Here is an 18829-nt window from a genome sequence, read left to right on the forward strand (position 1 = left end):
GGTAATGTTTCATAATTTAATATGCTTGAATAACTTCCAGTTTGCAAATATTAAAATGTTAACATTCTTCCAGCTGTTTGTAAGTGGGACATTCTGGTCCAAATTCTGTCCCCATTCCCAGCCTCCATGATGGGATTTTTGTGCACAAGGTACAGTGATTGCCAAGAATCTGGTAGAAGAGTCTGTATCCAACAAGTTCCCACATTGGAGTTAAGGGGTACTGTTGGGATAAATGTAATTGGATGTAGTCTAGAGAACAGCAACAATTGTGTCCTCTGACTAAAAAAATAATGGTTGTGCATTAATACTACTGTTTTTCCAGCTCTATTTGTTCAATATGCACTTGCATCTATTTTTTGTACATCACATAAGCACATTATGTCACAAACCCTTTTTAAGCACTTTGATTGCCACATGCTGGTTTTCATTCCAAATTCCTTCCCAGACTTCTCCAAAGTGACCTTCTCCCAGTTTCTTTAACAAAGAAAACTCTTCTCTGGGTCTTTCCCATTCATCAGCATTATAAGTTTCTTGCTGCAATAGGAGCCAGAATATTAGTACACTTGATTTATTTTTCAATAAACCACTGACTTTCTACTTACTGTATATATTTTTGATCAAGTAAAGACTAATGGATTCAATTATGAAGCATAAATTTAATCAACTCACACCCAATTTAGTAATGTTTAAATGTCTCACTGGCAGTATTAAACACATAGTATAAGGGCCACATACTCTATGTACTCTACTGTGTAATTAGTTAACTAGTTAGGACTGGTTAACTTAAGATGGTTTACTCAAACTTAGGGCCACAAGGAATATAATTCTTGGATTCTGCAAAAGAATATTATTCAGCACGATACAGGATTCATTTAATCTTTATTTTGGTAAGGATAAGGTTTCATATTAAATAATTATTTAATAAAATGTTTAAATTTTCTTAACTTTATATTTTTATCTGCAATGGGAAACAAATACTATAAAGTGATAAACAAGTTGAAAGACATTCTGTAAGTAAGTAAAAAACAAGAAGATTTGGCATGACATGGAAAACTTTGACAAACTTCTACAGATGTGTAGTGGAGAGGATATTGACTGGCTGCATCACAGTCTGGCATGGAAACAGCAATGCTCTCGAACAGAAAATCCCTCAAAAGTAGTGGATCTGGCCCAGTCCATCATAGGTAAAGCCCGCCCCACCACAGAGCAAATCTACATGGAGTATTGTCACAGGAAAGCAGCATCAATCATCAGGGGCCCACACCACCCAGGCCATGCTCTTTCAGGAAGAAGATACAGGAGCCTCAGGACTGACACCATCAGGTTTAGGAACAGTTACTACCCCTCAACCGTCAGGCTCTTCAACCAGAGGAGACACTTTCATTCAACTTCACTTGCCCCATCACGTTACTGTTTCCACAACCTATGGACTCACTTTCAAGGACTCTAAAGTAAGTATATGTTCTGCACAGCATTGTGGGCCAAAGGGCCTGTATTGTGCTGTAGGTTTTCTATATTTCTATGTTTCTTCATTTCATGTTCTCGATATGTATTGCTTATTTATTATCATTGTCATTATTGTCACTTCATTTTCTTTCCTTTTGCATTTGCAGTTTATTGTCTTTTGCACACTGGTTTACTGCCCTGTTGGTGCAGCCTTTCATTGATTCTAGTATAGCTATTGGATTTATTGAGTAAGCCACGAGAAAATGAATCTCAGGGTGGTATATGGTGATATATAATGGTGACATTGATAATAAATGTATTTTTGAACTTTTTGACTTTTTTTAAAAATAAGGGTAGCCAGGGACAGAATGGGTTCCATGAGGGATCAAAGGGGTAATGAACTGTATGGAATAAAATGATGTAGATCAAGTCCTAAATGAATACCTCACCTGTATTTATCAAACTGAAGGACATGGAAAACAGTGAGCTCAAAGGGAGAATACTGGCAATCTGGAGCAGTCCAGTAATACAAAGATGGAAGTATTAGATGTTCTTGGATACATGAGGGTTGGTAACTCACCTGGACTGGATGAGGTCTATCCCAGGCTGCCATGGGAAGAAAAGCTAGAGATAATGGATGTAAATTTTTGAATCTTTATTAGCCATCAGAGATGCAATGCCAGAAGACTGAAGGATAAACAAATTGGTTCTGATGAGTGGACATTTTGAAAGTTATAGTACGAGGTAGGACACTCAGACAAATTAAGAATAAAATATTAAAGACAAAATTGAAGGCTCTTTATCCGATGAACTCATGGAAATAACGGGTACAATCTGATAGTCAGGGCACCACAAAATTAGAAAGTTGGGAACTAAATACTCGAGCTTTCGATGGAATAGGAAACTTAGAAAAGAAAGGATAAGTTGACAGCAAATTAGTATTAATTGACCTACAAAAAAGTAATGTAACTGTGGCTAACAGGAGGATCTAAAGATGATACGAAATCAAAAGAAATGGCTTATAATGTTGCACAGGTGCACATTAAACTTGAGAATTGAGAAATTTCAAAAGACAGACCAGGAATTTCATAAGAAACAGCGAAGTAGAAAATCAGAGAAACTGACATGGCAGTTCTACCTGTATGCAAAAATGACAGGGTTTGCAAAATTTAATGTAGGTTGTTTTCAGAATGAGACAAGAGAAATTATACTGGGTATAAGGAAATGGCAGAGATATTACATATATTTTTTTTTGCCTGTTTCACAGTTGAAGGCATAGAAAACATCTTGGAAATAGTGGCAGGTTACAGACCTGCAGTGAATGATGAGACCAATGGGATTGGCATTAGTTTAACAAAAACATACTGAAGAAATTAATGGGAATGAAGTTCCAAGACTGAAAAACAAGTGGCTATGGAGATGGCAGGTGCTAGGTGTCATCTTTTAAAAGTAAAATTCTAGAATAATTTCTCAAATTGATAAATTATGATAACATTTAAGAAGTGAGGGAGATGAAAAATATAGGAAGCTAAAGAACAGTTATCCCTAGCAACATTAATAGGGAAATTACATTAATTAGAATAAATTAACAAAGTGACAACAGTATGCTTAGAATATTATATTAGGATTTGGTGGATAACTTCTCTGAAGAGAATCATATTTATATAATCTATGAGAGGTGTTTTAGCTTGTAGCTAGCAGAATAGATAAAGGAGTTTGTGAACAAAATTAGAGCACATGGGATCTATGGTAACATATTCGCACAGTCCAAAGATTGATAGACAGGAGACAGGAAATAAGAATAAACAGGTACTTTCTGGTTGAGGTGGTGTGATTAGTTGGATGCTTTTGCTCCAGCTATTCACAATCCATATCAATGATTTGAATGAGGGGATTAGATACAATCAATTTAACACTGATAATAACCCTAAGCTTGGTGGTTAAGTTACGATGAAGACAACGAGTAGTGTCATGGAATATAGGTAGACTAAATGAATGATAACCTAGGAGGTAGAATTAATGTTGGAAATGTGAGGTGTTTCACATAATGGAAAATGAAGAATTTATTAACGAGTGAGAAATTCAGTAATATTGATATTTAAAATTACCTAAATGTGCTTGTACACAACACTGAAGATGAATATGCACGTATGGCAAGAAAATAAGAGAGCGAATGTTATATTAGACTTTCAAGTGTGTTTGGTCTTGGTGAAAACACATCTGATGTATTGTGCAGATTTTTGATATTCTTATTTAAGATTGAATGTGCTTGCCTTAGAGAAAGTGCAGAAAAGATTTACTAAACTGGCTCTTGGAGAAACAGGTTTGTTGTGTGGGGAAAGAAGGAGAAATCTGAGACTGTTCTCTACAGAGCTTGGTGGAACGAGAAGGGATCTCATTGAAACATACAGATTTGTTAGGGCACTGGATTCACCAGAAATGAATATAAGGATGAAGACTACTTTGAAAAGTGTTGCAATGATCCTGATGTATTGTATCATTTATCTATGCAATTACTGCTGTGTAATGATGAGGGACTCTTGCCTGTGGTTTGTGGCTGGTCTGAATTGAGGCTCCTCCCCTCTACCATGTAGGAAAGACAAAATCTAGAGGCAGAAACTAATAGAGAAGACAAAGGCAACGTGTTATCATGTTCATGATATTTACTAAAGTTCCTATTTATAGTTCAAACATCCCCTCTTCTATCTACAGATATAGATTCTGTTAATTGGCAATTTACATAGTCACTGATGATCAATTGATAAGATAATTAATGAGTAACTGAATTCTGAGGAAATTAATGTTAAGTATTCTTAAAATTTAATTCAGCAAAATTCCCTTGTTTCTGTTCTGAAGTTATTTTTAAGTGTCTTGAATGCTCTCATATGAAAAATATAATGGCAACCTTTACTTTTTGTTTTTGGCTGATTGGATATAATGTAGGAAAACATGAGGCTATCACTTTAGAAAGAGTGATAAAGCAAGTCGTCATTGAAATGGGCTGAGGCAACAGGTTGCCATGCACCAAAGGGGTCTGTAGTTCTAGCACATGAAGTCCATATAGGTGAAGCATTGATCTTGTCCTTTATACAATGTGTAAGAGGAAGGCTTGATGTAATTTATAAAAAGGTTTGATGGAATTTAAAGGTACTACTGAGGCCACACCTTGACAACTGCATGCAGCTTGAGATATTTTCGCATTGGAGACAGTGCAGAGAAGGCTGAAAACATTGATGTATGATAAAACATTGAGCAAGCTGGCACTACACCCAATGATTTTGGAAGAATTAGGTAATCTTATTAGAATGTGTATGATTCTGACCAGTATTGTAGAGTGGGTGCTGAGAGGATATCTCACTAGTTGGGGCATCTCAAACTTGAGGCATAATTTCAGAATAAGAGTTTGGTCAATTGGGACAGATGGAGCTGAATATTATTTCTGAGTGTGGACACTCTGGAATTCTCTGTCCAAGAGTCCTGTGCAGGTTGATATTGCCAACATTCATTTTAATGACAAAGGAGTCACGAGTATGGGAAGAGGGAGAAAAAAAAGTAATACTGAGGCCAAAATTGGATAACCCATGATCTTAAACAAGAGAAAATCTACAGATGCTGAAAATCCAAGCAACACAAATGAGCTGAAATGTCAGCTTATACTTTTTTTCCATAGATGCTGCCTGGCTTGCTGAGTTCTTCCAGCATTTTGTGTGTGTTGCTTTGTTAACCTGTGATCTTGCTAAATGGCAGAATGGGCTGAAGGGCCACTTGACCTGCTACTCTTCTTTTGATTTTTGAAGGTTTGTAGTTTAGAAACTTGATATAATCTGTTGGACTACATAATTAGATCATAAACAATGAAATCAAAGGTCATCCCAGAGAAAACAAGAGCAATAATATTATTTCAGATAATCATGCCAAATATTTTTCAGCATTTTTGCTATTCATGATAACATTTGGAATAGGGTAAAAGTTGTATATGGTACATTGCAAATCTGGGAAAATTCTGAACAGTTTGCTTTTAAACAGTATGATTTCCTAGAAAATACCTTTATGCAAGGTTTTGTCAATGGAAACCCAAAGATCTTCCATTGTAATTTGTAGAATTCCACAAGGTCAATAACTGTGGGAAACTTTTGGTTCTCGTGTAGATAAAAGTATCCCTCAGATGAAGTCAATATCCGATAGTGATGCACTTTATCATTTAGAGCTGCAAATGAAAAAAAGCAAATTTGAACTTCATGTTAATAAAGTTTGATTCTTTCAATATCCAGCCTCCATTGATAGAGCTGCATAATGATAAGCAGAAAAGGAAACAATCTAGCCCAAAAAAGGCTTTGTAAAAACCAAAAATAATATATTGTAAGTAGATAGTTGATATGTTATTTTAATTCTTCCCTTTGCCGTCTAATTGATATAACATTTCCTCCTATGCGTTTTTAAATTTCATTTTTAGATTCCAAGTGTCTCTGGAAAGTGAACAACATGAAGTGAGGAATGATTAGTGCCAGGAGCCAATAGTTGTCCGGGGTGGCAATGAGTTAATAGTAGATGCTGCCAGTACGTCTTGTGAAGGGAAGAGAAGAAGAAGAAGTTATGGTGTCCAGAATAAGAGGGGTGGGGTGTTACATGTCCTTGTGACTGTATCAAGTGATGAAAGGGGCTGAATTAGTTGAGTGTCGTAGGGGGCAAAACTATTTTTGGATTCTGTTGACAAGGGTTAAGATATAGGTATCTGTTCACCACATATCTGTATTTGTGAAGACTTTATCTTCCACATTGAATCTAGATTCTGAAAGGAAACTGACCACTGCCCAGTTTGATTATATTGTGTAACACATAATTAGGAACAGGCGGAAGTCAGTCAAGCCCTTGATCCTACTCTGTTATTTAGAAAGATAATGGCTGATTTGGCTGTAAAAGCTCCGCTGCCCATAGTAGTCTTTCACCCCATGTTTATGAAGTATTTATCTAATAGTGCTTTAAAATATTCTAAGGAAAGAGATTCAGATTTTCACAATCCTCAGAGGGAAAAAAATCATCTCATCTCTGCATTAAATAGATGACAATTATTCATAAATAATGTTCCCAAATTCTAGATTTCCCACACATAGGGAACAACTCCACATCTTCCCTAACAGGACTCTTTATGATTCGTATGTTTCATTCAAGTCCTGCCTTAGTCACCTAAACTCCAGCAACTTAACCTTTTCTCATAAGTTAACCTGTCCATTCTAGTCAAGTAAACCTTCTCTGAACTTTTGGTGAATATTCTGCTGCATTTGGGGAATATCCACTCTTTCATTCTCTTTGGTCCTATGTGAGAATCTTTTAGAGAGAGATCTGAAGTATGTCTATAGCCTTCTCACCCCATCGTAAGGCATTGCAGGCAACAGGGAAAATGCCAGTGGGAGGGATAACAATGAATTCCTGTTGTAATAGGGCTAGCAAAGCCTGTTGCTTGGTTTCTGAAACAATCATATTTATGTTACAATGAGAAAAAAAGAGTTAAATAAATTTTGTTGTTGTCACCATCATGTGACTGTTGCACGATAAACATGGGGTTTCATCTTTAACAACTGAAACGGAGCAAGAGGCAGAGAAACAGAAGGCTCCTTCACTCAAACAAAAATTCCTACATTTCTTCTAAAAACATCAAATAATCTGTGTTCAAAAGACAAATGAGGATCTAAGGAAAACATAGGAAAGGAATGGTGATGGAGAATTTGCTGAGATTAAAATGAAACTGTAGAGAGCAAAGGATTTAATGAGTAATTTGTGGAAATGGAATAGGTAGTGATGGGAATGGAAAGGCCATCTAGTAGCAAACCAAGTAGCATCGCAATCTATCTTCTATCTGTTAGTTCAGAAACAATGCAGTGATTTGTGGTATCCTCATCGCTACAACACCTGAGATTAGCCGCCTGAATATGGAACCTGGCACCATCAAGTTTACACTGCCAGATACCACATTGTACTAATATGTGTATTAAAGATCAAAAAGTTCAATGCAGTCAAGTTTTACATACCAGATATTGAAAAACCACCATTATCAATCTTGCTTCTGCGGACCAGGAAGGCTCCATTTTGATTTTGGGCAGATGTAAGTAATTTTTCCGCATCAACTCTTCCTATTCTTCCAAAGTACCACCTGAAGAAAACATGGCCCACTTATTTTATTGTGAATTAGCAATTTGCTACTGAGTTTAAGAATATATATACTGTACGCCGAGGTAGCAAATTCTACTCAGTGAATATACTTGGCTTGAATGCATCAAAACTGACAGCACACTAGCCTCACTTCTGTTTTCTTCTTTCAACGGGGGTAGAAACAAAAAAAAATCACACTTTACTTTTCTGCCAGGTGAAAAGAACTGAACGGCAATGAGAATCTTCTCATTGTCTGTCCAAGAAAGATCATTGCTGTGAGAATGTAGCATTTTGTTCAACGTCAATACACCTTTTGTTGAGGTGCTACATGAGCTGAAAAATAACGTATATCAAAAACTGCACAGCAAGGCAGGGGAAGAACTATTTGTTATTGGTTGTGATGCTGACATTGTAAATAACTGTCATCTATTTGACTTGGAGTGCTTTGCTGTGGAAGTTTATAAATAGATTTACACTGTTTGCACGGAGGAGGTGAAAGACATCTGCTGATTTGAGCCATTACTATTCTAAATTGCAGGAACACAACAAAATACTATTCCTAGTTCTTAGACAGCATCAGAAAAAAGCTTGCTAATTTTTAGGGGACAAAGTGCATTTTTTTCTGTTACAAGAAAAGTGCCCAACACAGTTAGAAAAACCTCTTTGAAGACCCTTGCCCTAACCGTGGTTTGCCTTTGTAAGAAGTAAACAGAGTTGCTAGTAGCTAGTGAGGAAAATGAATCACTGGTAACTGGAGTTGCATGCAAATCTGTGCCATTACAAGTCTTTCATGAAGACTTATCAGAGGGGCTCAGAGAAAGGCTTACAGCAGACTCAATGATTCTCTTGCAGAATGTGGTTGCAGATTGCACACATTGGTGAAGGGGAGTTCTCTAATGTAGTTGATTTCTTTAACAGTTACCTGAATCCATGGAAACTGGCATTCGAGTGTACAGAGCAATTTGAATGTATCCTGTTGTAGTACTAGCCTGAATGGAATGATTTATAAATAACCCTGTAATTTGCAAAGCAAGAACTGCCTCCATAAGTTTAACAGACAAGAATTGTCTTTTTGAAGAATAGGCAAAACAATAATCTCCACTCAGATCGCCGACTGGAACATCCAGAAAATCCCATTTTCTAAAAGGTGGTGCAATGTTCTCAGGAGTTGAACAGAAATACAGTGGAATATCCAAATCTGGCAAAGGTAATTGTGCTCACATTATGCCTAACTGGCAGCACAAGACCCCCTTGAAAGAGTCTTTTAAATAATGAATACTACCCAGTCACCCCAGTGGTTCAAATCTGATGACCATTTTGTTTGTGTGGACATATTTTGAACTTAGACCATGCAACATTCTACGATAAATTGCTGAATGAAAAATGGACCTTGCAAAAGATTGCTTCAAAAAAATGCCAGCCACTGAGAACATTGTACTTCAGACAATTGAACAGCAAAAAGACGAACCCCCTTTGTTCATTAATGTTGTAATTTTCAACCATTCCACTTTATACTGACATGAAAGGTTGGTGTGGGGAAGGATATGTTGTTTAATTATTCCAATCTGCTTTTCAAAATGTAGTTTCCCAAATTAAGACAATGGCTAAAGGGTTGCGCTACCAAAGACACTTAACATTGAGAAAGGATCTAGCACTTTCCCAGTGTATATGCAGAATAAACTCTTCTCGGGCTTCCAGCTGGGTACAGTATGGATTATAACTGACGTTCGATATCATGCTCTGCCATGGGAGGGTTTATCATCGAAACATCGCTTATAATCCATACCTGACCCTGGCTGGAAGCCCAGAAGAGTTTATTCAGCACTTAACATTATTTCCAGACAAAATCCTAAACTACGAGTACTTGCGAACCATTTCACTTTGCTGGAAACTATAAAACTGGGTACGATGGCCGTTTTGCGGATTTTATTGCTGATTTTTATATGAATTCTCTCATTTGTATTGAGAATGGCAAAGGGTCAGACTGATCTCTATGCTGAGGGAGGTGAAGCAGGAAGACCCACTTTCTCTCACTGTATTTAACATTGCGATGGATGTCTTGTTGTGTTCACTAGATTGGGATGGTTCTGAATTCCATCTGTACTGCCCAGGCTTTTGCTGATGATAGGGCAAGGAGTCCATGGACCCTAGGTTGGAAACCCCTGGTCTAAATGGACTTCAAAGCATTTGACAATGTCTACCATCCAGTTTTCATCATAGTACCACATGGTATGCTGACCCAGAATGTTGGGTACTTGGGATCCAAGGCAAGCTGGTGAATTGGTTTGGTGATGGGAGAGAGAGGGAAGAGGAAAAAGGAAGTTCTTGTGATTGGAAGTCTGTAACTAGTGGCATTTGGTTTTGGAATCTTTGCCATTTGCGGAGTAGTCGATTTGAATGTCTAGGTAGAAAGCATGCAAATAACACTAAAATAGTGTTGTTAGTGAGAAACGCATTTCAAGGCCACAGCAAAATAGACTGGATACAAATTTATATCGAGCATTGGCAAATGAAATTGAAATCCAGACAGGTGCAAGGTGATGCCTTTTGGGAACTCAAACCAGGGTAGGATATACAGTATACACAGTAAATGGCAGTGCACTAAAGAATGTTGATGAGCAGGGACCTTGGGGTTCATAGTTTCCTGCAGGTGGTAATACAGGTCAGTAGGCTGGTGAAGAAGCCATGTGGTATGCTTTCCTTCATACGTCAGACTATAGAATATAAGAGAAAGGAATGCTGTGGTGTAATTTTGCAAACAGCTCATTAAGTCAAAATTGGACTAAGTGTACTACTATAGGGAGGATGTGATTGTGCTGGAGAGAGTGCAAAGAAAACCAGAATGGACAACTTGAGGACATGTGATCTGAAGTGAATATACAAGATTGTGACAAGCCTAGATAGGGTAGATGGCCAAAATCTCTTCCCTGCAGTAGTGGTATCAAAAACAAGGGCATAGGTTTAAGGTGCAGGAAGGAGGATGAAAGAGGATCAGCTATTTTTTACATAGTAGTTGATACCTGGAACGTATTGCATAGGAGCTGTTGGAATTGCATACAATTTAAGAGGTCTTTAGACAGACATTTGAATTGGCAAGGCCTAGAAGGAATTGACATAACATAGCCAAATGGAATTAGTGTAGACAGGTTAACAGGTCATCAAGGATGTGATGGTCTGACAGTCGGCTTCTGTGCTGTATGCCTCTGACTCTATTTGCGCCAAAGGAATGAAGTCCTGATGTTACATACATACATTATTAAAATGTATAAATATTTCATTTTGTCAACTTCATTACAGAGAATACAATATAATAATTCTCCGCAGATGGTCTGTATTTAAATATTTAAATATTTTCCTGAGAGCCCCATCACGCATCAAAACAATGAGGTAGGTCCCGACTTTTGTGTATCAGCAGTCATCGACAGGCTCTGGAGCCCTAAGGAAGACGCGGGATTGGAAAGGTGAGAGCAACCATTTTGGTCTTTTGAGGAGAAACTATGGAAAACCTATTAGGGGAAATCTAAAGGGCAGACAGGCAAGTCTGATTTTTTTTTAAATTAGGTTTTCCCCCTTGGAATCTGTAGGGAACACACATTCGGTAACCTGGCGTGCAGCTCAGAACCTCTGATTCTATTGTTGGAAGGGACATTTATAATTTTTGCATGTATATTAAGTCTTGCATTCATTTCAAAGAAATTGCAATACAGGAAGTCAGTCTTTTGGCCCATTGCATCAGGTTACTCCACATAGGAGCTTCTTAGATTAATCCCATTTCCTGATCTATAATCTTCTCAGCTGCAGGTCCAATGGATCCATGAACTTAGATTGCTGTTAATAATGCTGAGCATACAGGACTGTGGAACTGATCTGCCATACACCATGGACATTGGGCATATGTCTATCATCAGGTTATTGATGCCAATTTTTATTTCTGTATATGAATTTCTGACTGTTGACAATACAAAATCTATCCCTTTCTGTGAAGGGAACATGGATTTTGAGGTCACTGGGGAGTCTGAGTAAGATAACCATATTTGATTCAGATTAGAGAACTTCATTTTTGCTGGCACTGAGATGCAGTTGTTGTTGATCATTGTTTCCCCAGCAGAGTTTGTGCAATTTGGGCAGCTGTATTCTTGGTTTTGTCTCACCATCTCCTTCCTATCTTGGCCACTGTGTAGTCAAAAAATGTTATCTTCCATTTTCAATTTTGTCAAAACTAGTTAGTGAAGCTGCTCATTGTCTTGCTTGTTAATTGCAATTATTGAAAATTCATTTGAGCTGCACTTGAAAAGATAGCAAGTATATTTTTTTTGACTTTCATGTTTAATATATGTCGAGAATATTCAGTTTTACTTCCTAGGTGAGCAGTACTTCCATCTTCCCTTTTAAAGCACTCCTGGAGATAAATTGTGTTCATAGATACCCAAAGGACTTCAACATTTCTCAATCTGAGTCACTTCTAGGCAAGCAACCTGTGGGTATAAGTCTTACTTTAGGTCCCGAGTGCATGATCTAAGCTAACTATTTGGTACTGGGCAAGCCCTGTTTTTTCTGGAAATGCTGTCCTACAGATTATATTACAATCTTGTGTGCACCATCTTCTATGAAAAATCTTTTGAAAGAAAAATTGGGGAAATGCAATGTTCACTGGAAAATTAGTTTCCTTTCATCTTTGATCAACCAGATAGATAAGTTTATGGAACACTTGGACAAGTGGAGAGGTAGTTGACAGTATGCAACACATACCTGAATGCCATGTCTATTACTTTCAGTCTTGCTTTGAATATCAGCTGCATTTTGTACAGAACAATTCATACAAATAGTGAGACAGACACTTATTTCAATGGATATTTCAACTGAATTTTCTTGAAGGACCCATCGGAAGGAGTTAAATATTTAACTAACTGATGATTCTTGTGCCTACAAACATTAGCTCATGTCAGCCTTTCACTCCTGCAACACAATTTACTATCCCCAAACCCTTTTAATTGAGCCCAAGGCTCAATCCCTACATCCTGATCCTCAAACTTCTGATCGTGACCACTCTCTAAAGCCAATGCTCTGTCTTCCAGATTACATTCTGGGCATCACTCTGCTGCAAACTGAACTTGCAACCTTTACTCTACAGAACTACAGAGGGGATCTTTGAATACATTAATGATTAATACATTAATCATTTGAGGGTCTGTAGTGCACAACAGCTTGGGCTTTTGACTTTTCCTTTGGAAAAAATATTATAGGGCAACTACATCTTTTAGATAACTTGTTTTTGGACATAGTATGATCAACCACTACAAAATAGTTTTGTGGTATAGTGGGCAGCAGCAGCCCTCCTACAACATTACCCAGTCAAGTTAACTGGATATTCACCATTCGGCAGCAATCAGTTGCTGCAATTACCAATAAACATGAAATTCTTTTCCGTGGTGGTTTGCTTGGTGTATCTGACGCTGTTAGTTAAAGACGCTAAAATTGCAGTTCATTTCTTGTCAATTTTATACGTTAACTTCAAGTATGGTGAGTGTGAACCCAGGTGTTTAGCTTTAGAGAATAGTGGACAAAAGGATTTATAATTCTTGAAACTGCACTACCCAGCTAAAACTAATTTCTTGCAAAAATATTTGCTGAATGATTTGAACGGATTTTTTTGTTCCTTTACCCTCCCAGAATTGTTAATCTATTTTTATTGTGACTCACAGAAGCACCGGCCAAAGTTTCCACATTCTTTAAGTTAAACACAACCTTTTACTGCATTTGGAAGGAAATGAACCAAAACATAAAATATGAGGATACTAGTCAATAGAATAAGTTTCAGCTGAAACTTATTCTATTGACTAGTATCCTTAAATTTTATGCCTTGGTTCGATTATTCATTTTAAGGCTAAAATATTATCTCACAGATCAGCAAAGCTGATTTAGTTTATTTTGTATGAAGGAACCAAAGGCAGATACTGGCATAATCTTATGGACCCTTCTAAATATTAACACACTACTAATAAAGCACACAAGTACTAATTCAACACTGGAGGTCCAGGTAAATAATGACGCAGTACTAGACACCGTCTATAAATATTAATATTGTCTCAAGACTGCACTCCTGGAAATGTTCCTGTAGGACAGGAGTTCCCAACCTGGGCTCTACCGACCCCTTGCTTAATAGTAGTAGTCCACGGCATAAGAAAGGTTGGGAACCCCTGCTGTAGAGATATTTGCAATCCTAAAACATTGCAAGTTTCCTTGTTTCCTCATGGAAGGTTCTTAGCCTTTAATATAGACTGTTTATTCCCCTCCAGAGAGGTTGCTTAATTTTCTGATTTTGTGTGTGTTGCTGATCATTTCCAGCATCTGCAGAATCTCTTGTGTTCCACATACTTTAGGTTTTTGCAAATATTGTCATGCACTTAGGAAGTCAGTATAGCCCATTCCATGAAGATTGCGAGATTACTGTCTCATTATGTGTCATAATTAAAGCACTTTTGCAATTTCCTGTACAGCGATTCACTTTAATGCCCCCTTATGGTAAACTATGCAAGCTGATGCACAAAATGATAGGGGCCCTGCAGACTTGGTGGACAACACAATACGACCAAGGGTTAAGTCTACTTAACCAGATTCTCCTTCATGTAAGGTGATCTCTGCTTTTAATATATATATATAACCTTTTTGCAGTTAGGTATGGAATTTTTCTTTCATTTATACTCAAATTACATTGTTTATGGATAATTGGTTAATTAGAACATTTTCCCAACATGTTAACAACACAAAATTCATAAAAATAAACACAGTACAAGCAGACAAAGCAGTTAACTTAAGAGTGGATTATGTCCTACAATGATGCTAAGGTCTCAGCTTCCTGCACCTCTGCCTCCTTTAGTATCATCGATGAGAAAAGAGCTAGGTGTTCTGCTTGGAAATGCATTCCATCTGCCTGGCACTGTTAAATCCCCGGTTGGAGGATGAGTGCTTCCAAAATATTTAACACAGTGAAACTGAAAGGGATTTAAGTGTACTTCTCAGTCAGAAATATGTAGCATTAAATTCCTTTGCAATTTTAAACAAAGGCCAAACATTCGAGTAATGTCATTCTTAGCTGACTTCTGGCCATGCTGCATTTCAGTGGGCTTAAATCATTATTTTAAATGCAGGAAGCTCAAACGAGTTGACCTGGTGCTTGAGTTGCTGCTAATAGTAATACAAATGGGTTTTTGCATGCTTCAGCATAAAATTGACAGATATCAGTTGCATGCAAATTGCTTCACTTAACAAAGGTAGGCTATGTTACCCTTATATTGTAATACATCTTCATTATGTGCTGCATCGTATGACCATTATTGTTCTTGGCAAACCTTTCTACAGAAGTGGTTTGCCATTGCCTTTTTCTGGGCAGTGTCTTTACAAGTTGGGTGATCCCAGCATAACCAGGACATGTGATATGCACCAGCTGCTTACACAACCATCCCCCATCTGCCCCCATGGCTTTCCATGAAAATGATCTGGGGAGGAGGGGTGTGTGCTAAGCAGTTCTACACCTTGCCCAAGGGTGACCTGCAGGCTGGTGGAGGAAAGGATTGCCTCACACTTCTTTTAGTAGAGACTTACCCTTACTCCGCCGCCCAAATGATGTAATTAGACTAAATTATTACAGGAAGTTCTGTCACATTATGAGCAATAAATTTTATTCATATAAAACTACATTTTAAGTATGAATCATTGGTTAAATCAACAGAATGGAAATGTTAAGAGACATTATGCTGTCAACGTGGCATATTTTTTCCTCAGAATTCTACAAAAGTAAAGATTTAATAAACCAGCTTCCACATATCTATTCCACAAACTTATTCAAAACTCAAATTTCAACTATATCACTGATGATGTTCACATTTTTGGTGTGAAAATATTACTATACTTAATTGAAAAGTTACGTGTTGAAGAGTGATTATGGATGGTATGTATTTAAATGTAAAATATCTATTATATTTGGTCAAGTATAATTATTAGCAAATGTCAGGGTAGTATTTAATTCATATTTCTCTTAAGACATACATCAGCAAAAACCTAGCACTCTATTATTGAGAGTGAGAACACTCAGTTAAGCTATTTCCTTTATTATCACTCTCACTGCAAGGATTATTTTCATACATTGGGTTATTTTACCCCATGCTCCTTTGTTCAATAGTTCAGAGATTCACAAGGGTATCTGCACTTTCTTAAAGCTGTTCTGGATCAGATAGGAAAGATCTGCTACCTTCCTTGGATGAGATAGCTAATTACTGCCACAATCAAATGTACTGTCATGAGTCTACAAATTCTAAGCAAGTGTTCTACGTTGCCAAGAATGGATATATTGCAGGGTTTCCAACCCAGGGTCCATGGACCCCTTGCTTAATGGTACTGGTCAATGGCATAAAAAAGGTATTTTTACCTTCTGATGATGATTTTATTGGGCATGAGCCAGTTTAAAACTACAGAATTGCTCAATAGCAAAACCTGCAGTTCACTGCAAATCTAATCTAAAATTGGCTAGATTCAATTTAGAGTACTGGTCCCCATTGGACATACAGTGGCATGCAAAAGTTTGGGACCCCTGGTCAAAATTTCTGTTACTGTGAATAGTTAAGTGAGTAGAAGATGAACTGATCTCCAAAAGTCGTAAAGTTAAAGATGAAACATTCTTTTCAACATTTTAAGCAAGATTAGTGTATTATTTTTGTTTTGTACAACTTTAGAATGAAAAAAAGGAAAGGAGAACCATGCAAAAGTTTGGGCACCCCAAGAGATTTGAGCTCTCAGATAACTTTTACCAAGGTCTTAGACCTTAATTAGCTTGTTAGGGCTATGACTTGTTCACAATCATTGTTAGGAAAGGCCAGGTGATGCAAATTTCAAAGCTTTATATATACCCTGACTCCTCAAACCTTGTCCCAACCATCAGCAGCCATGGGCTCCTCTAAGCAACTACCTAGCACTCTGAAAATTAAAATAAATGATGCCCACAAAGCAGGAGAAGGCTATAAGAAGATAGCAAAGCATTTTCAGGTAGCTGTTTCCTCAGTTTCTAATGTCATGAAGAATGGCAGTTAACAGAAACGGTGGTGGTCTAGTTGAGGTCTGGAAGACCAAGAAAACTTTCCAAGAGAACTGCTCGTAGGATTGCTAGAAAGGCAAATCAAAACTCCCGTTTGACTGCAAAAGACCTTCAGGAAGATTTAGCAGACTCTGGAGTGATGGTGCACTGTTCTACTGTGTAGCGACACCTGCACAAATATGACCTTCATGGAAGAGTCATCAGAAGAAAACTTTTCCTGTGTCCTCACTACAAAATTCAGCATCAGAAGTTTGCAAAGGAACATCAAAACAAGCCTGATGCATTTTGGAAACAAGTCCTGTGGACTGAAGTTAAAATAGAACTTTTTGGCCGCAATGAGCTAAGCTATGTTTGGAGAAAAAAGGGTGCAGAATTTTATGAAAAGAACACCTCTCCAACTGTTAAGCACGGGGGTGGATCGATCATGCTTTGGGCTTGTGTTGCAGCCAGTGGCACAGGGAACATTTCACTGGTAGAGGGAAGAATGAATTCAATTAAATACTAGCAAATTCTGGAAGCAAACATCACACAGTCTGTAAAAAAAGCTGAAGATGAAAAGAGGATGGCTTCTACAACAGGATAATGATCCTAAAGACACCTCAAAAACAACAATGGACGACCTCAAGAGGTGCAAGCTGAAGGTTTTGCCATGGCTCTCAGAGTCCCCCGACCTAAACATCATCGACAATCTATGGACAGACCTCAAAAGAGCAGTGCATGCAAGATGGCCCAAGAATCTCACAGAACTAGAAGCCTTTTGCAAGGAAGAATGGGCAAAGATCCCCCAAACAAGAATTGAAAGGCTCTTAGCTGGCTACAGAAAGCGTTTACAAGCTGTGATACTTGCCAAAGGGGGTGTTACTAAGTACTGACCATGCAGGGTGCCCAGACTTAGTCATCATCTGTGCTTTAACAACAAATCAAAGGTTTTGAAAATAATTCAGGAAAGGTCCCCACAATGTTTGAAAGTCTTGACTAGATTCAGAGATTGAGCATCGAATCTTCTCTAAATTTAAACATGACATCACATCACATAACCATTGGGCGTGAATAGGAGGGAACCAATGGGAGTGAATAGGAGGGACCACATCTTTCCACTTAAGCAAGAGTGTCCTTCTGGCATAAGAGAAATAAAAGCCAAAATGTGCAAGTCGGATGACCTCATAATAATATCCTTTCCTCCAACAATACCAAATAAAGCGGTCAAAGGATTAGGCTTAAAGTTTACTTTAAAAAGTATCAAGAAAGTTTGAAATACTTTTTTCCAATATTTTCCAAGACTCGGGCATGTCCAAAACATATGAATGAGTGAAGCTTCTCCATTATTACACTATCACAATACGGAGTTATATCTAAATAAAAATGAGACAACTTATCCTTGGTCATATGGGCCCCTTGGACCACTTTAAATTGTAGGAGAGAGTGGCAGGCACATAACGATGAAGAGATAACCAATTTAAAAATTGGTTAGCTCCTGGGCCCTCAGAGGCTCCATCTTCCTCTCACCCCAACCCTCCCCTCTCCACTGACACCACCAGCCTCCCTCCCCCTCCCCCCTCTGATCCCACTTCTCGTCCGTGCCGGGTCTTTACCATCCCCTCTGACCTTCAACTCTCTGAGGCAGAGCGCTCTGTCCTCAGTAAGGGCTTCACCTTTGTCCCCCTTCGCCCACACCTCAGCGAGTTCCGTGTTCGCCATGATGCGGAACTCTTCTTCCACCGTCTCTGTCTCCGAGCCTACTTCTTCGGCAAGGACTCTTCCACCCCCACTGATGACCCCTTCTCCCGTCTTCAACCCTCTTCTTCTTCATGGACACCCGGCTCTGGTCTTTTGCCTGCTCTGGATCTCTTTATTGCCATCTGCCGACAGGACATCAACCATCTCGACTTCACCGCACCTTGTCCCCATTCCAACCTCACTCCTTCGGAACTCTCTGCTCTCCACTCCCTCCGCACTAATCCTAACCTTATTATTAAACCCGCTGATAAGGGGGTTGCTGTTGTAGTCTGGCGTACTGACCTCTACCTTGCCAAGGCACAGCGACAACTCGCGAATACCTCCTCTTATTTACTCCTCGATCATGACCCCTCTAAGGAGCACTAGGCCATTGTCTCCTACACCATCACCAACTTTAACAGCTCAGGGAAT

General features: G+C 38.3%; 1 protein-coding gene across 1 annotated transcript in view; it reads right to left on the bottom strand.

Moving 5' to 3' along the window:
- The window catches only part of srms (src-related kinase lacking C-terminal regulatory tyrosine and N-terminal myristylation sites), a 54161-nt gene that overhangs the window by 10114 nt on the left and 25218 nt on the right, over nucleotides 1–18829 (bottom strand). Inside the window, exons 2-4 of the mRNA XM_072277067.1 lie at nucleotides 7473–7594; nucleotides 5493–5653; nucleotides 390–534 (exon numbers count right to left, since the gene is read on the bottom strand). Of these exons, the coding sequence (XP_072133168.1) occupies nucleotides 390–534; nucleotides 5493–5653; nucleotides 7473–7594 (428 nt within the window). The remainder of the gene's footprint in view (nucleotides 1–389; nucleotides 535–5492; nucleotides 5654–7472; nucleotides 7595–18829) is intronic.

This window comes from Mobula birostris, chromosome 2 (assembly GCF_030028105.1).
Source record: "Mobula birostris isolate sMobBir1 chromosome 2, sMobBir1.hap1, whole genome shotgun sequence".
NCBI lineage: Eukaryota > Metazoa > Chordata > Chondrichthyes > Myliobatiformes > Myliobatidae > Mobula > Mobula birostris.